The sequence below is a fragment of the Anopheles funestus genome, chromosome 2RL (genome assembly GCF_943734845.2).
Source record: "Anopheles funestus chromosome 2RL, idAnoFuneDA-416_04, whole genome shotgun sequence".
In the NCBI taxonomy this organism is placed as follows: Eukaryota; Metazoa; Arthropoda; class Insecta; order Diptera; family Culicidae; genus Anopheles; species Anopheles funestus.
The window spans coordinates 52,096,812-52,118,304 of NC_064598.1; the positions used below are offsets into that span (position 1 = coordinate 52,096,812).

Below are 21,493 nucleotides of genomic sequence, written 5' to 3' on the forward strand. Positions count from 1 at the left end.
CGCACTTACTCTACATACGTGTTGCAATGGTGGAAGTTGTATTGTAATTTATGAATTAGATGTCCTCCTAAATGCAAGAAAGCAAACAAACAACAAATCGTTCCGCTGCATCCTGCCTGCTGCTACGCTAGCCAAAACGTTGTTTCCACAGAATCCACAACTAAAACACACACGGTACATCAGTGTGTAATGAATGTTGGTACAGTGGTCAGGTGTTACATGCAACGCTCGGACTATCGCTCCTGGAGCCCTATCGAACATCTTGCATGAGCAAAACAGCGGAAATATGCGCGCACGCGCTCCCTATATGTGGTATTTGCGATTGGATAGAAACCAATACAAAAAACGAATAACGTATATGTGGAATCCAAAATGTACTCACTTGAAAAGCCAGAACACTGACAGCACATAGGATGAAAGCCAGGACCCTAAGAAGCTATCAATAAAACTCAAAAAGGCTTACAAGAAAATAACATTTTGTTCATAAGTTTCCTTTCGCTGACGTCCAGTCAACTTCCAGTCAGGTCGTCTACTTGCAGGCTTGTTGATACGGTATGGTAAGAACCGGGAAGGTAATGAGCTATAATCACTGATTACGAGGGCGAGACGGAGCATCGACAGAATCTCGGTTCTCGGGACCCCTACATTGTCAGTCTGGTCGTTGCTGTCGATTCGTTAGGTTCGCTCTGTTGCTCAATCTGCTATGCCTATAAGCTCTAAATTTAATTAGTGGTGAAGTATTGTGCTACATCGAAGGAAATATGTTACATTTGTAGGACTGTGTGTCGAATATTTAAACCTGCGCGTGACCTACATTCTCTTTTTGTTCCGCGCGCTCAAACCACAGTCCGTTGCGAAGGGCAACCACCGAAAAACTACGTCACAGCGCACACTATGACGAAGTGCTGGACTTTCGACCCCGTGTCTTCCTGACCATCGATCAGATCAGATGGTTACGATGCGGCGCTATAGCATTCGGACCGGCATGACATAATTCGTCGCACTGTGAGCTCACCAATACAGTCAAAATGGTGAGAAATTTCAGATTAGCGTAGATTTGTTTTCCTTCCCTTCGAAACCCTTCGCGTAAAATCATGCGTGTGTGAACGCGAAGGGCCTAACGCGAAGAGTGTGTGCACTGTTGAATGCGTATGTGTTTGTGTTGGTTTTGTTACACCCGAACGATAGCGAAAGGTGGTTGTGTGTTGTGTGTTTTTTTGCGTTTCCAGCTTTTCTGTGTTCCTTCGTCCGTTAGAAGCACACGTCGATCCCAAAACGAAGGGAGCGAAACGATGCACATAGCAAGCGTTTTGATGTTTTTATGTTGCCCATCGTACGTTGTGGAGTATTAAGGTGAACTTGCTGTTCAGCCAACATCAGTGATCTGCAAGACGTGGTAAGAAGAAAAAAGCAAACCAAACAAACGGACGCAAAAGAAGTACGCGCAGCGTGTGTGAAGTGAACGGGAAAATTACGGCGTGATAAGAACCAGAATCTTCAGTCCTAAAATGGGCTGTTTTCGGTGTCTTAATTTCTGGTGAAAATGTAACAGGTCTGGTGATGGAGCATTAATTGTGAGCATCCTTCGGATGATGGACTGTTTGCTGGCCGTGCTATCGCAATCGTTCTGCTGAAATGCTAGAGGTTAATCGATTGGAAGTCATCGGACACTTTGGGAATTGAAGCGTGGTTGTGTTGCTGCGGCCGCGTGCTACGTTAATCGGAGTCTCCTCGGTAGAATCTGGATGTTCGTCTATGACGAAGCATCGGATGTTTCTCGCGGATTGTTTGTTTTTTTTTGTTCGTCGACTATCCGATTCTACTCTCTGGTTCAGAGTGCATTGCGCTCGAGAAGGAATACGGGCATAGGTAAAAAAGGAGCTATGTGTGTTTAATATTACGAAGTAAACACAAACCACCAACGTCATCAGCGTGTAGCTTCATGGCAGTGAGAGATAGTGAGGTGGACGGTCAGTTAGCACCAACCTGCCAACGTCTGTGACCTAGCAAAGTTCCAAGTGTTCGGGAGGGTGCAACTGGATGCGCACACTTAATGGGAAAACGCTCGGTCGACCAGTTACGTTCGTGTTGCCGCAAGAGTGAACAATAATTCTACCGCGTGGCTTATCACCCTCGGTTCAAGTACTGTGAACGGTAGTACAAGCGTGTAGCTGCTTCGGGTTCTATTCGCTTAACACGATTGTGACACAACCGTGTACAATCGACGTAAAACTATCATCTGCTGACCATCTACTCAACCGATGATATTCAGCCCCGACCGTGTAGTTGCCGGAGCAACACGTGCTAAAGCTCACCAGCTCACTTGGATTACGTCGTGGGATCGATCCCGTTCGCGGTTAAGTGTAGGGAAGTGTAATCTATAATTGCTGTAAATAACAACCTCTAGTCAACCCGGTTGCTGTGTCAGTCAATGTCTTACAAAGAGTGTAAAGTACGGCAGAGTTAACAAACAAACTGATTTACCTAGTGAATGTAGCCTGTTTTAGGCAACGTAAAAACGTCCAAAAGTGACTAGCGTGACGAAAGATCGTACCGCTTTTCATCACCATCGGCACAATCAAAATGGCCAACCAGAAGCGTGATTACGACGTGTTGGAGGTAGTGCCCAAATGGGAAATAACAAAAATCTATCTCCGATGCCTGCTGGCCAACTTGACGATTCTCCTCAAATGGCTTTACGAGAGTGTAAAGTGCAAGATCAACCCGACTGCGATCATGCGGCGTACGATCGAACGAACAGACTTTCCCAACAAACCACCGATCTTCATGACAGACACCAACCTGGGTCGGCATTCTTACGTTAAACTTGAGGTAATATGGGGCAATCGTGTACAACGTTGATAAACACGATCAAAAACGCTGAGCCAGAACGAGCTGCTTCTAAACAACATTTTCACATTTCAGAACACAAAGCTACATTTCATCGAGGCAGGCAATCGAAGTAATCCCACCGTGCTGCTCCTTCATGGCTTCCCGGACTGTTGGTTTGGTTGGCGCTATCAGGTGCGTTGTGCGGATGGAATGGCTGGAATCTTAATTTCTGTGGCGCACAACGAAATGACCTCTTGCTAATCACCCTCAAAATTTCAGATACCGGAGCTGACACATTATTTTCACGTTATCGCACTGGACTTAAAGGGATTCAATGATTCCGACAAACCGCACTGGCGCTTCGAGTACACACCGAAAAAAGTGTGTGAAGATTTGCGGAAATTTCTGATAGCCATCAGTGCGAAAAGTGTGTCCATCATAGGCCATGATTTGGGGGCAACCATTGGGTAAGCTGATAATTCCAGCTAGTTTATAACATACGAGATTCAAAGTTCTTTTTTTTTTGGTAGCTGGCTGTTTGCGCATACAAATCCAGAAATGGTTGACAAGTTCGTAAGCGTTTCGACGCCTCATCCGAATTTACTGTGGACTAATCTTCCCAAAAGTTCCCCGTTTAATCGAAACTGGCTAGAATTCGTACAGGTAGATGAACGCTTTGTTTTGCACCTCAACAAAACTGCTACATTTCTTTTTGGCTTTTCAGTTACCGATGCTGCCAGAAATGGAGCTAAAGCATACGGCCGATAAAGTCCTTCGACGCTGCCACTCCCACGTAACAAAGGAAAAACTTTACTTATCCGGCACGAATGGCACATTAACGAATAATCTAATGGAAGCGTACCTGTACAGCTTCTGCCAAACGGATGACTGGCGAGGACCGTTGAATTACTTTCGCAACTTCCCGTTCTACCGTGTACGCGATGGAGAGATCATTCAGTGTCCCTGCTTGATCATCACCGGTAACGACGATCGGTTTTACAAGCTGGAATCGGTCGTTAAGAGTTCGGAGTTTTGCGAGAATTTCATCATAAAAATTATCGAACAGTGTGGGAGAGCACCGCACCAAGAGATGGCAACAGAATTTAACAGTACGGTGTTAAAATTTTTAATCGGTAAGAAAACAGACCTATAGCTTAGAAAGTTACGTTGTTACGGTGCAGCAAAAGGAAATTGTGTGCAATAATTCTTTTCTTTTTTATACTCTCAAAGGTAAAAAGTACTCTCAGAAAGTTACGGACGTGCAACCCACACAAGTGCGAGGTCTTGTGGGACGAATGTTTGGCGGCATCGGATCCGTTGCGAACAATACGGTTAAGCTGGGAAACAATCTGCGAGAATCGTACGCTTTTACGAATCCGCTGAACAGTGTACCAAATTTTATGATTAAAGGATAGTCGGAATCTTTCAACCGCTATCGTGGTTGCTTCTGTAACTTGCTGCTCCCAACGTTAAATTAAACGTGTGCTTGTGTATCATATTTACTTCTGGCATTGTAAAATAGTGTGCCGCTCATGTTTGCAAAGTGTGTAAGCGCGTGTGTGTATATATTTTAAGTATCATACAGTTTCCTTCGTATCTGAGAAATTAATTAAGTGTGTTTGAATAAGGTTAGATTTGTCAGTAAATTCTACAAATGTAAAAATAAATTAATAAATTGTTTTCTACAAAAAAACATTTCGTGTCGATAGTGCTGAAGAGTGTACAATTTTTAAAAATAATTTAATCCTTGTATTTTGCCTTATCCTGGGCATAATCGGTTAAAATCACGTGTTGCAAGAAGAAAAGGAGATGAAAAATTACATGTATTGTAATACAAAAGTAAACATCATCAATAACGACGTGTTTAAATGTATGTCATCCACGCGTTCAGTTGAAAGCTTTTTATTTGTTTATACCGACTCCCGATGACAATTCGGTACATTAGCATTCCCTTTCATTTTTCATCACAGAAGAAAGCGGGAAACGAAGAAGACTTTTAAAAATAAAACCACATGGCCGAAATCAACGTGCGTGAATACCGTTGGTTTCGAATATTGAAAAAGAAATTAGAACGATTTGTAAGCTTTGAGAAAAAATTGAGTTCGGATAAAATGGTAAGGACTATTTGAATTTCACCATGCAATTTTAATGTCCTTAAACATCCTAAAAGGAGGAAAACGCTATCCTTAGTCCATTGTTATTTTATCTGTTTATCAACAGGACTGTTTATTTAGGACTGTCTTCCACCTGATTATTTAAAAAAAATCTACCCTTTTTCCTCTTCTCGGATCACTCTCGGATCTCAGCTTTGTATATCATGTAGATGAGAGGGTCATCAGGCCCCTTGGCTTGCTTAAGCTTGGTGCCGGAGTCAACGATCACTTGCGCCTCAAAACGTTGGTCTGCGCATTTATCGTATCGTTGTTAGAGTGCTGGTCGGTGATCTGATCCTTCTTGGCCAGAATCCGTATTGAGCGTATAGAACGCGTGCACAGATCTTTGACTCGGTTTGCCATCAGGGAGGAAATTCGGGCACTCCTCTGTTATTGTATTATTATTCCCTCCCGTTTACTTCGTACAAATTCTCCCCTATTGTTGCTTATGCAACGCTCTGCAGTGGGTCATAACGATCATGTACTCCTTGCTGTCTATACCTTTTGTGTTCTTGTCAAAAGAAGTTAAAACAAACTCACGCCACAATATACAAGGTTAAGTTGAACACATTTATTACATTATATAAAACTATACGAATGGTTATCTCTCTGTTTAAGACATTTACTTTGCTTATGTCCTTCTTTTCCACAAGCATAGCACTTAAACTTCTTCTTTTATTCTACCAGAAAACGCGTTCGATGTAACATCCAATACTTTGCAATTATTCACGCGTTTTACGCTTTCATTGAGCAACCGAGCTCCGACAAATTCCAAAGTACATTGGTCTTCCGAGAGCGTTTCGAGTACCGTAACTACTTGACAATACGAACGTGGCATTGATTGCAACAAATAAAATACAGTAAAACCTCCCAAAGCTGTCATCTCCCTGAGATGGAAAGTCTCTCTAAGATGAACACTTTTGACAGTCCCTTCATTTCCCATATATTTCATGTCTCTCTAAGATGGAAAACCTCCCTAAGATGGGATTCTCCAAGCTGCACATGCAATTTGCACACAAATACTCTCTAAGTCGGTAATTTTAGTTTATAAGTGTTGATTGAGGACTTGAGTTGACATCCGAACAAATAAACAAATATCGCACAGCAACAGAATTTGACTATTTGTCAATTTCTCTAAGCTGGAATCCTCCCTAAGATGGCAGTCCCGTTGGTGTGCATCTTAGAGAGACTTCACTGTACAATCAATCGTTCATCCATCCTTATGCCAGCTGATTCCAACTCCCGAACGGTTTTACCGAACAGCAACAAATGCTCCTCCATTGTACTGGTTTCGTCATACTTGAGTGCCGTCAATTTCTTTAATAGAAAAAATTGTCCAGAGATTCCTTTTTGTGCAAATGCATTCTGTAAAGCCTTCCAAATATCCAATGCATACTTCTTCTCTTTAACATATTCCAGTTGAGAATCCGCGATATTTTTGATTAAAACTGCCTTACATCGAACATCCGACTTTTTCCATTCCGCAAGTCGCTTTGCTTTCACCTGCTTGACCTCTGCAGAATCAGAGTCAATCTCACGGAATTCTTCAACTTCTTTCGGCTTCATCTGAATGCATGGCAGAAGTCCTAGCTCCTCCAAATGCACTTCCATCCGGAAGCTCTTATTGGCCAAATTCGTTCCGTCGAACAGGTAGATCTTTCGTTCTTCGTGCATCGTATTCATCGTTCAATCAAGAACAATAAAGGAAATCTCCAGAAAAAGGAGCTATAACCACGGATTCGTAGGAAATATACTCTTTTTTACAACAAAACTGAGATCTTTAGCATGGAACTGGGTCCATAACATAAAAAGATACGTTTCAATAATGCGGAACAATCTACACACAACGACTGATCGTTTCAGAAAACAGACTACTATGTTCATTGTACTTCTCGTTACATATTAACTCATCACAGACGCAGAATAGTTGTATCTTGAACCAGAATAGTAGTATCTTAACAAATACACACGCACACAACAATACCTTTAACTCCTCGTCACTCCTCTTCGACTTTTACCTATCCTTGGTCTCTTTTCAACAGACAGCTTCTTCTCAAAAAGACATCACAGTTGTGTTGGGTAACGGCACACAACAAAAAATGACCACACAGAGTACATTTACAGACCCGGAGTAAAATACCTTGTCAACAAATTTCAACTTGCTGATCAAAATAAAAACCACAGTTACCATTAGCAACCAAAATATTACTGCATGTCTGCGGCGCAACCAAACGCATACGCCATCGCGATGCGCAGGAAGAATTAGCTAATCCAAACTTTACGCATCACTGCACTTCCCCTTTGTTTAATGAGGATTGCTTGAGGAAATATTAGGAATATAGAAGAACCTGCAGCAGTGCGTAGTACAGGATCTTATGCTTCAATGATGACGGAGAAAGTACTCTTGTAAGCCATTTTGCGCAAGGTTTGACATACCTTGTGGAGGGCTCTGTAGTGACAAGGACAATGCAAATAGTCGCTTCAAATCATTATAATAATGACCACAAATTTATAAGAGAATATGGATAAAAACGAAGACTCTGTGGAGAGAAATTAATATTTTCGATTTTGCCAAATAATTTAAAAATACCATCATTTACACATTGTACGCAAAACAAATTTATTTTTAACTCACCAAACTAAATCCCCTGCACTTGTGTACTGTGTGCATTTTCCAACGCAATTATTAATGCAGCAATGCATTCGATGTAAGTAGAATGATGACACTTCCGATAGCAGTTAGCATACCGACGGAATGGACCACCCCGGTTCCACCACCGGGTGGTTTCACTGTGGTGCCCTCATACTCCTTCTCAACCAACCAAGACGTTATGGCTTCGGAGTGCTTTTCAACCCACTGAATGTTATGATTCGCTTGTATTAGAGCTCCATCAGCTGCTGCTTTTGCTCCACTTGTCAAAGTATTTCCGTACTTGTCCACAATGTTTTGAAGCTGTAATGTAGTTAATAAAAAAAAATAAATACTAAATACTCACAACGCAAATTTGTTCCACTCGGTTGGGTGATAACATACCACTTCGTACTGTAAGCGAGAATTGATGCGATTACCCAATTCTGTGAAAATCGACGTCATCGAGGTGAGCAAGTAACTGATGGTGGAAAAATGTTCGTCCATATAGCGCAAGGCGGCCAAACGCGTTGAAGGACTTCCATTGATAAGTCCAAGATAGATTTGATTCTTTTGCTCGGCAGTCACGGGGAGTCCTGGGTAGTTAAAGGCAGTAAGCGAAAGGTAGTAATCCAGCGTCGTTTCGTTTCGTGCACACCCAATGCTGGTGAGGAACCGGTTAACCATTTCCAACTGCTGAGGGCTTTTGGCGGATAGTACATATTTTTCGAACAAATCACTCTGCGCGTTAAGTGTTGCCGCTGGATACTTATGCAACACACAAAACACGGCTGATTGCACCTCCTCGGGAATAATAAACGTAGGATCTTCAATGGCTTTCGTGACTAGCGTATTCGCGTCATCCAAACACTTCTGCACGCCTGAGTAGCAGGCAAGATAAACAGTGTTTCCACGATGAAGTCTACTAATATGATCCATCGGTCCAGTCAGCAGTATGTTTTCATACATGCACCCGGTAATGGAACGCACAAAGCTTTCAAATCGATCGTACTGTACGACTGCCGAGTACATCCTGTCCATGTGCAATAAAGCGTTGTAAGCAGTGCTCCAGGGAATGTACTCCGTTTCACGCTCCAGATATTGCATCAGTGACAGTGCCAAGCTGTAGCTGACCTCACCGGCACGAGCAAGGTTTGCTACATCGTCCACAATCTGTGCCCGATTAATGACGGGAAGATGATCCTCGAAACGATCGCTGTTTAGTACCGCGATTAGTTTCTGCCAGCTCTCATCATCATAGTTCACCCGATAGTATCCCGTCTGCTGTTTGTTCACTACAAGCCATTCGATATCGGTCGCGAGCGAAATGGTCGTGGAGGGTTCCGATGGAGTCAACCAGAATGTTGGAGCTGTATCTTCGAAATCACTCGACGAAGGCACATTGGAAGCGTAGTTCAGCGGAACGTAGAACAACTTGTTGTCCGGTGGTGTATCTACTTCATTTGGCATCCAAAAGCGCTTCTGGGACGCGGTCAGGGTGCGCTTGGTACGATCGACAGTCACCGTTACGACGGGATAGCCCGGTGCATTGGCCCAACTCTCGAAGATGGCTTCTACACTCGCCGGGAGATCAACGGTGCGGAACTTTTCAATGCTTGCATAAAGATACTCCGGTTTGGTGGTGAGATAGCTTCGTGATCGCAAGTAATCGTTAAGCGCCTGCTTGAACGTATCGAACCCAATAACGTTCTGCATCATTCGTATAACCGAGGCACTTTTGGCATACACCACGTAATCAAATAGACCATTGAGAATGGCCGGATCAGTTGCGTAGTAGCTCATCATTCGATTGTCCTTGTGACAGTCTTGAGAAAGGGCCGAATGTACGTTATTTACGATAAACTGTTCCCAAAGGTTCCAGGTCGGTTCGAGCTGCCAAGAGCACAAGATATATGATACATTGAAATGTGCAATAGATTTTTGTATTTTTTGTTAGTGCATCCATACCTGTGATGTGATGTAGTACTCGAAGTACCTAGCAAAACCTTCACTCAACCATAGGTAAGTCCACCAGTCCGGAGTAACCTCGTTGCCGAACCACATGTGTGTCAGCTCATGGGTGATCAGATCGGCAATGTTTTGTTTCGTTCTGGCCGTTGTTACAGCTTCATCATAAATTAAGTATTGCTCGCGGAACGTTATCAGACCCCAATTCTCCATGGCACCCATCGCAAAATCCGGTATAGCTATGAGATCCACCTTCGGTAGCTGATACTGGTGTCCAAAAAATGTTTCCAAGGTTCTTAAAGACTTCCCCAGAAACTCTAAAGCATACTCTGTGTGGGCGACCTTATGTTCCTGTTTTGATAAAAGTTCCGCATTATATAGTACGATTTGCAATAAACAAAGTAATTTCTTACCGCCGCATACACTCGAAATCGATCCGTTTCTTGTGAAAACGTTTTAAAATCCGATATGACAAATGCCACCAAGTAGGTAGACATTAGAGGTGAAGTATCGAATGTCGTATCGGTGTAATCGCCAACTGTCTCACTGGAAGTAAATAGTGTGTCGATCGTACAGTAGTAGTAGTTGATCATTATATTATGAAGTTCGCGTTGTAAACCTTTTAATTGCAGGCATGTTGGATAGTGCAGTATACTCCGGACGGTGTCGAATTCGTACATTGAATGTAGCCTTGTAGCCGGGTTCATCGTAGCAGGGAAATACACTCCGAGCGTATGTCGATTCAAAATGAGTTGTTGCCAGATATCTAAGAACAAAAAGGATCATTTACAGTAATGGATTGTAATGGCAAATGGATTATTAGTGTGATCGCCTTTACTCCCCTTTCCTCAACTCCTACTGTTGGTTTGTCTTATATGTGTTGTACCTCGGTTGTATAAATTATGATGTATGAATTGATAAATGAAAGAAAGTATTAGTGTTGTGCTTTTTGAATCTTTTGAAAAGAGTTATTCATATGAATCTTGAATGAAGATCATGAGCCAACTCCCAAAATATTAATCAATTCTAAAAAATTCAAATGAATCCTGAAAGATTAATGAATCTTTGATTATTGCCTGCCAATAAATCTTAATTCAAAGGTCTGAGCCGGGTGGGGAGGGGGGAACCACCCAATACTAGAAAAAAAGAAAGTATAAACGAGTACGATGTACGAAGCGTTGGGTACTACATGGAAGAAGTTGCATCGACGCTATGGATCAACAAATCAGCGAAAAAGGACAAAGAGGCCACGAACGAGAAACCCAAAACGATCAAGATCCCCGCTTCGATTAAGACCTTGCACATGGACAGTGGGACTTTTAACAACGAAACACCCGGATCACGATAAGATCTTTGCTATGAACATGACCCTGAATTGGATGACGGAATAGTACGCAACAACACAACCGAGCACGTCCGGGATAAGGAGCCCTTTCACGGCTTAACACGGAGGAAGAAAAGCCTCCCAGTTAAGGTGAATACGGTCAGGTCGTTCTTCGCGAATAAAAAAAAGATTATTTACAGGATATTAAGAATATTAGGAAGCACATTTTTTTAGTAAATCTTTCTCCCCACAAACTTATTGTTTTCTGTATATTGTTGAAGAATAGTAATCAATACATATTTTTTTATTCTAACTTACCTTGTTGTATTACCAACGACGTAACTGCTTCTGTACAGCCCTTTTAACTCGGTACCGATAGTGTTAAGAAAGCTTATTCGAATCTTATACTGTTCTCCCGTTAGCAGCTGTTCAGCGAATCCGAAATAAATTTGCTCAAACTGTTCCATATACATTACGTCTGCAACTGGCAGATTGGAACCATCGGGGCGTGTTACCGTAATGCTGCTTTCGTCAATCACTAATCCATCGTTGTGTAGATAAAAGTGATTCTGATCACCTGTGTAGCGAAACTCTATTTCAACGGTTCCGGTATACGAATAGAAATAGTAATTGGTGATGTCCAGAAAAAGCTCGTACGCGATTGGTTCCGACACTTTTGGCAGAAGGTAGCGAGTGTCATCAGGAGAATCACGAGCTGTTGGCAACTTTTCCAACTCTACAGGAGCTAATGCGAGGATCAATGGTAGCCAAACGACCGATACGATGATTAGCGGTGCGCGAAACATCTTTATGGAACTGTGCCGAATTAAGGACTGTCCATGACTTGAACGGTAACGGTACAGTCTCGGTGAATATGTGCCCCTTTATGGACACAATAAAACACTGAATAGGCTAATCTGTTGGCAATCAGGATCACAATGCAATCATCTGATATGGTTGTATCTGTGCAGTTTTTTCAGATAGCATGTTATCAGGCTGATACGCTCATCGATAATAGCATTGTGTTTAGGGAACACAAAAGTACGACCAGTGTCTTTGCTCATGTCACTCTCATAAAACACTTAAACCGGTTGTTTGTTTGCCACTCGTAACACAAAATCAAAAGTAAATAAAATGGTTTCGATAAAACAGTTTCTTTTTTTTGTATTTTAAACCGATACAGAACACTCATCGGACATTTTGTGTGCGGTATACTATTGAATGCACCACCGTGAAATGAAGTTAATCCCAACGATGGCAAATAATCCAACTGAAGAAGATATAATTTCTGCCCCATTATCGTCTGGGATTTCGCCATCAAAGTTTTCCTCCGTAAGCCATTTGGCCACCACACCGGCATGCTTATCTATCCAGTGCAAGTTTTGTTCTGCCTGACCAAGAGCACGAGTGGCAGCTTCTAGCGTTGACGGAACCAATGAAGATTGATAGATTTGTACAATTTCCTTAAGCTGTTAAAAGAAACAATATGTTAAGTATCCGCTTACTGAAGACATTTAGTCGCAAAAAGTACTTACCATGTTGTATTCCGCGGGACTATTAACACTTGTACCAAATGCATTAAACATTGGTATCAATTGATGGTCCAACATATCCGATACAGTGGCAAATCGTGACCTAATATAGCGTAACGCTGCACCTCTTGTTGTGGGACTTCCTTTAATCATGCTTGTTAGGATGTCATTTTTCATACTAGCTGTAATCGGAAGCACAGTTGTATCTAGCTCAATTATTTGCAGATAAAACTCAGTCATTGCCAGATTACGGGAACATCCTAAGCTGCCGATGAACATATTCATCAAATGTTTGTATTGATCCGTTGCTTGCCAGAATTTGTCGAAAAGCTTAATACCATAATCTCCTTCAATGGGCAATTCATGCTTGTGTAGTGCACAAAACACTGCTGCTTGAAGTTCTTTCGGTATGACTAATGTATCCTCGTGAAGTGCCGCTTCTACTGTCATTGTTGCCAGCTTCAAACACCCGGGTACACCAAAGTAGCATGCCAAATAGATAGACTTGTCACGATGCAGCCGATCCAGATGGGTTCCTCCCGAAAGATTAGTTTCATTGAAGACGTGCGAAGTTATAGTACGTCCGTAGCTTTCGAATCGCTTATATTCCTTGTTGCTTGAAAACATTCGATCAAGGTGCAACAAAGCATCGTAAGCTGTGCTCCAGGGAATGTACTCCGTTTCACGTTCCAGATATTGCATCAGTGACAGTGCCAAGCTGTAGCTGACCTCACCGGCACGAGCAAGATTTGCTACATCGTCCACAAGCTGTGCCCGATTAATGACGGGAAGAAGATCCTCGAAACGATCGCTGTTTAGTACCGCGATTAGTTTCTGCCAGCTCTCATCATCATAGTTCACACGATAGTATCCCGTCTGCTGTTTGTTCACTACAAGCCATTCGATATCGGTCGCGAGCGAAATGGTCGTGGAGGGTTCCGATGGAGTCAACCAGAATGTTGGAGCTGTATCTTCGAAATCGCTCGACGAAGGCACATTGGAAGCGTAGTTCAGCGGAACGTAGAACAACTTGTTGTCCGGTGGTGTATCTACTTCATTTGGCATCCAGAAGCGCTTCTGGGACGCCGTCAGGGTGCGCTTGGTCCGATGGACAGTCACCGTTACGACGGGATAGCCCGGTGCATTGGCCCAACTCTCGAAGATGGCTTCTACACTCGCCGGGAGATCAACGGTGCGGAACTTTTCAATGCTTGCATAAAGATACTCCGGTTTGGTGGTGAGATAGCTTCGTGATCGTAAGTAATCGTTAAGCGCCTGCTTGAACGTATCGAACCCAATAACGTTCTGCATCATTCGTATAACCGAGGCACTCTTGGCATACACCACGTAATCGTACAGCTCATTGAGAATGGCCGGATCAGTTGTATAGTAATTCATCTGCCGGGCTGACGAATGGCAATCTTTCGAAAGGGCCGAATGGACATTGCTCAAAATAAATTGATCCCATAATTTCCACGATGGTTCCAGCTAGAACAGAACATAGCATATTACAACACAGAATAAATGATCGTTACATGTAGTTATACCTGCGATGTGATGTAGTACTCGAAGTAGTTCGCAAAACCCTCATTCAACCAAACGTAAGTCCACCATTCTGGAGTGACCTCGTTACCGAACCACATGTGCACCAGCTCATGCGTTATGACGGAGGCTATCTTTTGTTTAACAGCGGCCGTTGTTTCTTCTTCACCTTCGTAGATTAAATAATCTTCTCGGAACGTTATTAGGCCCCAGTTCTCCATGGCACCCATCGCAAAGTCTGGAATGGCAACGAGATCAATTTTTGGCATCTGGTTCTGTCGACCAAAATGCGTTTCCAGCGCACGTACTGATCGCACTGCAAAGTCATGCGCGTAAACGGTATAGTTTACTTTGTTCTCCTGTATGTATTGCATTGAGAAACGGGAAAAAGGTGAATAAATTGTTACACTACATTTTTGATGCATGAGGTTCGGGGACATACGGCTGCAAAAACTCGGAAAAGCTCCTCATCGGAAGACATGGTTTGCATCTCCGATACGACAAATGCCACCAAGTAAGTAGACATAAGTGGTGTGGTGTCGAAGATGGTTTCACTGTAACCATCAAAGCTCGTGCTGCAATAAAACGGTTGGATTAAACATTCTAGCTACTCGTTAAATATTTGTTAGTGGCTGGTTCGTCGCCTGTACCTGACTGTAACCGGCATGTTTGATAAAGCCGTATGATGAGACAGATGTCGAATTTTGATGTTAAATCTTGCCTTGTAGGATGGTTCATCGTAACAGGGAAATACCGTTCGGGCGTAAGTGGCGGCAAAAAATGTTGTGGCCAGATATCTGAAGCGATGAAATGAATTTTTACCCACGTTAACAGCTGCGCCACGAGGAGTAGTAAATGATCAGTAATGTGATGTGTGATGATCGTCGAAAGAAACTCTGCACCATGCTAATAATGTCAGTTAAACTTAAAAATCTATAGATTTTGCTCAATAATTTCTACACAAATACATCATAAGGTGAACTTGCAACACGTTTCTTAAATAAGATGATTTAAAGTACAGATTATCGAGGTATCGCCATATATACTAAGATATCTTGCTCATCTTATTATTAGGATAAGTTGTAAAACTTTGCTTAATGTTTACTCACTTGATTTCACTTCCAACACGATAACTGCTGCGGTAAATACCTTTGAAAAAGTCTGTCTTAATTTGGCCACGAAATTCTAAGTACACCTTATAGGATGAACCCGTTTCCAATTGCTCATCAAAGTTAAAATGCAGCTGCTCGAATTCTCGTGCAATGGCAACCTCCTTCACTGGCAACTCGGTTCCATCTGGGCGCAAAACACGGACACTCGTTTCATTTATCGTTAAATCTAAACTGTTTAACGAAAAGCTTGACCCAACGCCGGTATACTTGATCGTTATATCAACCGTTCCCGCATAGCTGGAGAAACTGTTATCCGTCAGATCAAAATACAAATCGTATGCAAGTGGCTCAGATACGGCCGGCAATCGATAGCTGCTAGAACTTGTATCGTCCTCTTTAATTTGCAACAAACTCAAGCGCTTATGTTCAGGCAATTCACTGACTTTCTGAACACCGGAACACAATTGTACACCAACAACCAAGAGCAAGACAAGTGTAAACGGTGAACAATCCATTTTGTAACACTTGTCGTGACGGTGTGTTATAATCTACTGTTACCAGTGCAGGGCTCTCCACTGATCGGCCATGCTATTTGTGTTGTAAACTAAATTCTGCTACCATGAGTTCTCATTTATCTGGCATACCAGTAAATGGTGATAGCAATTCACTTATCAAACAGAGTGGAATATTGTTTCTCCCCACTAAGATTATCGCTGGCTGCTTTCGAGTAGGTTCAACTACGATGCAGGTTCGTCTTGCAATCACTAGCAAGATGATTGTAATGATTTCGAGTTCCGTCACAAATACCTTGATGAAGCAAACGTCTACAGTATAGCACGTACTGTTGTCTATGATAAGTGAGTCATGTATTTTATTTCAATAGACAATAAGACCGAGATAGACCGAGATAAAACCAAAGACTTTTTGTTTATTAAGATTAAATTTATAAAGTGACCAGATAAACCAGATAAACCAATAAATTATAATACAAAATTTGAATTGCAATTTATTTTGTATTCTTCGGAACTTTTTTTTAAATGATGCTTTAACATTTTTTTACTTTATAAGAACGGCCTGGCTGTATCAAGGACTTAAGATTTGTGTTAAAAATATTTTTATTAAAAAAATATATTTTTTGTCTATCCGTTCCTATTCACACCATCTTTATCTTTATCATTACTCTTGTCTGCCTGTCTGTTAGTCGTTTTCCGCTGTTGGGCGCTTATTTTGATCTCATAATAAGGCTATTTTCGTAATATTCAGCCACTGTCACCGTCTTGTCGGTTAAATATCAACCATTAGCAGCCTGGGCGGCATTGTAAATGATGCCTCCATGCATCCTGCCAGTAAACTCATCCGCACATTAAATATGAACTGTCGAACACCGCCGACGGTTACGATATTTACTGCATCTAATTACCATTTAGTGTTTAACCATACTACGACACTGGCGGCAATAGTACAACCCGGTGTCCCGGAGATGAATGCCTTAGCTTTAACGTTTAACCTACATCATGTGCGCAGATAAGCGCAGCAGCACACTTTCAGCGACATTTAACACAAGCTTTGTACAAGTTCCGTGAGTCGATCCATCTCCAGTTGTGACCGATCATGTGCGCAAGCCACACAGCTGCTAGTGGTTAGTGTTTTTTTTAATTAACTTCTAGTGAAGCTTTTATTTATGAGCAAAAGTTTTGTGAGTATAAAATCCACCCTCGGACAGGTAATTTATGAATCATTGTAGCTTCGTCATTAAAAAAAAAAACTCTCAAACCTGTCACTATCTTACCGTTTGGAGCGATTCTGTTTAGGGGATTTTCAAGTGTGTTTAATGCACAAATCATCAATCAACTCAGTAATGGATTGATTGATTTTACAAGGTGTTTCGCTTGTTCGGAACAAAGCTGAGTGCCTTTTTATCACCTGCGTAGGAGTTTTTTTTTCTTAAATCCTTTACAAAGTACCCTTCATTCAATATTATCTCCGGCTTGATGCTACAAAGCGATACAAACAACCATTCAGCTAATGTAAACTGACTGTAACTGATGAGACATAGATATGTATTATCAGGTCTGGAAAGTACTTTCCGGATTTGTGTTGATTTTTAAAATTCCAAACGAGTAACTGTGTAAACTGTTTTGGTCTAGTTTTTACAAACTTATCACAGCAACAAAATCACAACCAGCAGCTGTTGACTGATAAGCGATGAAGTTCAAAATCAGTTTTGCGCACATAACTGGTAAATAAATAATAAACAAAAACAACAACCCGATACCTTCAAATATGAACCGATAGCGTGAACGGTGTTGTATCCATTAGAAAGATAAAAGAATAGGATGTACTACAGCTGTGCAAGCCCTGTGTGTGCGAGCCCCAGAACTGTTGCCGATGGTTGTAGACATTTCGTAGCACGAGCAATAAGTACTTTAATACGTTTATAACACGCTGATAAAGATAGACTGTACTGAAGATCTTCGTTCTTCACATTCCTGCCGTAATATTGCATATAGCCGGATTTCTTTTTTTCTCGCTAGACAGTACTTCTTGAGTAGAAAGCTCTATAAATGTGACACTTTGTGCCAGTGAGCTTCCAGTAGTAGCCGAGTTTGCGGGGGAGCTAAAGTGAGTGTAGTGTGGCCAAATCAAGCAAGGTAGTGATCGGTGTAGAGTGAACTAAAAAGACATAGAGAAATATAAAAATTTTCGATGACAGACAAATTGCGATCTTAAAAATTGGTGTACAAAGTTTTTTTTAATTAATGTTCGTTTCTTAGAAAATCTAGTTTAATAGTAGGAAATATTATAAAACACAAAACTTTTTAATCTCTATTTGTTGTGCCAAATTAGGGATTAATTTTACCAAACATGAATGCACTTGTGAGGATCGCCATTTTGGCGATTTGTTTAGTGAGCTTTCACACACGCAACATTTCCTGTACACCACTGCAACCGAAACTGTTCGGTGGTGAGCTTGAGCTTGAACCACGCGCCGAACTGGACCACTATCGGCTAAATGAGGATGTGTTGCCCACTCATTACGAGATTGAAATTAAGCCGTACTTCGAACCGGAACCCCAAAAGCAAGCCTTTACGTTCGATGGCAACACTGTCATCACTGTGACCGCAGCGAAAGAAAACGTGACGCAGATTAAACTGCACATGGCACACATGGACATTCTGCTCTGGAGTGTGATGCGCAAAAGCAACAGCATGTTGGTGCCCAGCGAAGGCCGCACATACGACGAGGAGACGCAAATTATGACGCTACAGCTGAAGGAAGGACTGTTGAAAAATGTGGAATATCTCATTGTGATTAACTACGTTGGCGTGATGGAGGAAAATATGCGTGGATTCTACCGCAGCTACTACAAGGAAAATGGCACGAAAGTGTGGCTTGGATCGACACAGTTTGAACAAACGGAGGCACGGCGTGCCTTTCCATGCTTCGACGAGCCCAAGTTTAAGGCTACATTTCAGCTGAAGCTAAACTACAAACCGGTCGAGTACAGCGTGTACTCCAACACGCCAATCAAGAAAAGTGACGTCCTTGGGTAAGAACCGGCAGCGAATGGGTCATTTTTGCGTTTTTATTCAATTCTATTTTGTTGCTTTAATTATGGATTGATGTTGCAGAAACAATCGCACACTGGCAACGTTTGGCATCACGCCGAAAATGTCCACCTATCTGCTTGCGTTCATTGTTGCACCGTACACTACGAGCGGAGACGATGTGGTACGTGTTCTATCACGCCCGGAGGCCACAAATCAGACGACGTACAGCATTGAGGAGGGTCTGAAGCTGCTGAAAGTATTGGGCGATTGGGTAAAGTATCCGTTCAACAATGTGACGGAAATCGAACGCATGTACATGGCGGCCGTGCCTGATTTTGCGGCGGGAGCAATGGAAAACTGGGGATTAATCACCTACCGTGAGTCAAGCCTGCTGTACGTGCCGGAGGACGCTACCAGTCTGCAGCAGCAACGCATTGCAACAATCATCGCGCACGAGCTGGCTCACCAGTGGTTCGGAAACTTGGTCACCTGTGAATGGTGGGATGTAACGTGGCTAAACGAAGGGTTTGCCACCTACTTCGAGTACTTCGGTACGGCACTCGCTGAACCGCTGTGGGAACTGGAGGATCAGTTTGTGGTCGAGAAGTTACACACCGCAATGCAAACGGACGGTTCCATCTCCACCCATCCGATGACCCATCCGGTCTACACACAGGCCCAGGCAGCAGCGATATTCGATGCCATTTCCTATAGCAAGGGTGGAGTTGTACTGCGAATGTTAGAACACTACATGACGAAAGAGGTGTTTCAGGCCGCTATTGTAGAGTACGTAAAAGATCGCCAATTTCAAGCATCGCGGCCGGAACATCTTTTTGCCGTGCTCGATAAACATAATGCCAGTGCGAGCGCGTACATGAAGCCATGGACAACACAGCCAGGATTACCGCTCGTGTACGTTACCGGCCATGCGTACGGATTTTCCATTACCCAGCAACGGTTTCTTACCAACAGTAGTGAGCAGGAGGAAAAGTTCCTCTGGCCGTTGCCGATCACGTTCGCTACCGATGGGAATGAATTCGACAACACTAAGCCAACACTTGTTGCGACCGAGTCGCATAACATTTCCTTTGAGAATGCGGCCAACGTGAAGTACTTTGTACTGAACAACCAACAAGTGGGATACTACCGAGTACACTACGATGACGCATTGTGGGACAAGATCAGCAAGGCACTTCGTACGAGAGGCTTTGGCGGCATCCATCAGCTAAACCGTGCCCAAATAGTGGACGATTTGTTCAATCTCGCCCGGGCAGATGTGATGGGATATCGCAAGGCGTTGGACATCTTGGAATACCTAAAAGAGGAGACCGAGTACGCACCATGGTTTGCCGCTGCCAATGGCTTCAGTACGCTGGCACTAAGAATTCATCCAGATGATGAGACATTGTTTTCGGTAGGTATATACACACGGCCGGGGGTTTCATACATGCTCATAATGACTCTGATTTTAATTACAGCAACACATTCTGGACATATTTGCCAAAGCCTACGAGTTTATCCATTTTCAAGAACCTTCACAGTATGAGCGCCGATTGCGCATTTACTTGCGACGGTTAGTACTCGACTGGACCTGTCGCTACGGGCATGAGGACTGCAGTAAGAGTGCTTTACAGGAATTTGAAGCGCTCCGTGCCAATTCGAGTGCAAAGTAAGTGTAGAATAGACTGTTATCTTCACGCAAAACTTCAGAACTTTCTTTTTTTCTGCTCCCCTGTATAGAGTTCATCCCGATCTTCGCCAGGTAGTGTACTGTGAAGGTGTGCGCAAAGGATCGCTCGAACAGTTTGATTTCCTGTTGAATCTGTACCTCACGACAAATGTGGCTACGGAACAGCTACTCACGCTTCAGGGAATGAGTTGTGCAACGGAGAAAGAAGTCATTCATGTAAGAAAACTCGTAAAATCGTTTCACGATTGTATGCTAAGTGTGTTAATCACGTCTCGTTTTTCTTTCGTACAGAAATATATGAACCTCACAAGCTCGCCGGATGTCCGGAGACAGGATAAGGCTACCGCACTATCACTGCTTCTAAATAATCAACATGCACTAGAATCGGCCGCATCTTACCTAGTAGAAAACAGTGCCCGCTGGGCTGAAGCGTAAGTAGCTGTGGATATGTAGATCGATCGCGATCGAATTTTTAGTAAATGCTTGATATCTCATTACAGCCATGGGGATTACAAACATGTTGCGATGGCATTCGGTGGTATCCTTGCGCGTGTAAAAGATGTGACCGTGAAGGAAAGTATTGCACAATTCGCGGAAGCGAACAAAGATACGATGGGTCTGGAAGCGTACGAATTTATCAGCAAAGGACTGGAGGAATTTGACCACAATCAACAGTTTACCATGAATCACCGGGATGACATACTTGGGTTCCTTACCTTCAAAGCTAACAACAGTGGTGCATCACAAACTGTTATCTTTAATGTTGTTGTAGCATTGTGTTTGGCACTGTTGGCGGTTTGGTAGGTTTTTTAGGGCAAGAAATCAGTTATTTACATCGATAAGCACTTATTGCTTAGTTCTTTTCCCCCTCTCTCGTTATCTATGATTAACAATGTTATAATCATTAGTGCATTCTTTCAATAAGATTGTCAGTTTATGATCAGAAAATAAAAAAAAAACATTTTCTCTGAAATCCTCTCCTTAGTAAAAAGGTCGTTTTTTTGAATAAATTAATAAAGCACCATGCGTCTCCTTTGTATACAGTAAAGCAATAGAATGATTTAAATTGGCCATAGTTTGAAAAACACTTTTTATTATCACAAAATTCCTTTCTTCGTCCTTCCCTTTCCATCTTCCAAAACCCATCCAAGCGAATCCA

The 21,493-nt window shown here is 42.5% G+C and overlaps 3 protein-coding genes across 5 annotated transcripts in view; 2 read left to right on the forward strand and 1 right to left on the reverse strand.

The window, feature by feature from the left end:
• The first annotated feature begins 563 nt into the window (after positions 1-563).
• On the forward strand, positions 564-4,880 carry LOC125762768 (epoxide hydrolase 4-like). Its single transcript, XM_049425251.1, has 6 exons — positions 564-2,832; positions 2,926-3,024; positions 3,112-3,299; positions 3,363-3,495; positions 3,557-3,965; positions 4,063-4,880. The coding sequence occupies exons 1-6, from the start codon at positions 2,584-2,586 to the stop codon at positions 4,245-4,247; spliced, it is 1,263 nt and encodes a 420-aa protein (XP_049281208.1). The 5' UTR covers positions 564-2,583; the 3' UTR covers positions 4,248-4,880.
• A 2,700-nt stretch (positions 4,881-7,580) lies between these two features.
• LOC125774897 (uncharacterized) overlaps positions 7,581-21,493 on the reverse strand; it is a 31,193-nt gene continuing 17,280 nt past the window's right edge. Inside the window, exons 12-24 of the mRNA XM_049445264.1 lie at positions 15,090-15,640; positions 14,631-14,777; positions 14,423-14,555; positions 13,986-14,339; positions 12,442-13,926; positions 12,122-12,375; positions 11,989-12,011; positions 11,225-11,792; positions 10,202-10,348; positions 9,996-10,128; positions 9,583-9,933; positions 8,020-9,507; positions 7,581-7,938 (exon numbers count right to left, since the gene is read on the reverse strand). Of these exons, the coding sequence (XP_049301221.1) occupies positions 7,672-7,938; positions 8,020-9,507; positions 9,583-9,933; positions 9,996-10,128; positions 10,202-10,348; positions 11,225-11,792; positions 11,989-12,011; positions 12,122-12,375; positions 12,442-13,926; positions 13,986-14,339; positions 14,423-14,555; positions 14,631-14,777; positions 15,090-15,640 (5,901 nt within the window). The 3' untranslated portion in view covers positions 7,581-7,671. The remainder of the gene's footprint in view (positions 7,939-8,019; positions 9,508-9,582; positions 9,934-9,995; positions 10,129-10,201; positions 10,349-11,224; positions 11,793-11,988; positions 12,012-12,121; positions 12,376-12,441; positions 13,927-13,985; positions 14,340-14,422; positions 14,556-14,630; positions 14,778-15,089; positions 15,641-21,493) is intronic.
• LOC125762762 (membrane alanyl aminopeptidase-like) lies at positions 16,683-21,325 on the forward strand. 3 transcript variants are annotated; one of them, XM_049425239.1, is made up of 7 exons: positions 16,683-16,788; positions 17,940-18,643; positions 18,726-20,058; positions 20,123-20,313; positions 20,385-20,550; positions 20,626-20,765; positions 20,835-21,325. In XM_049425239.1, exons 1-7 carry the CDS (start codon positions 16,774-16,776, stop codon positions 21,136-21,138), a joined length of 2,853 nt encoding a protein of 950 aa, XP_049281196.1. In that variant the 5' UTR covers positions 16,683-16,773; the 3' UTR covers positions 21,139-21,325. The 3 variants fall into 3 exon arrangements, with proteins under 3 accessions (XP_049281196.1, XP_049281195.1, XP_049281197.1); XM_049425238.1 differs by having other exon boundaries at positions 16,722-16,815; XM_049425240.1 differs by lacking the exon at positions 16,683-16,788 and adding an exon at positions 17,427-17,743.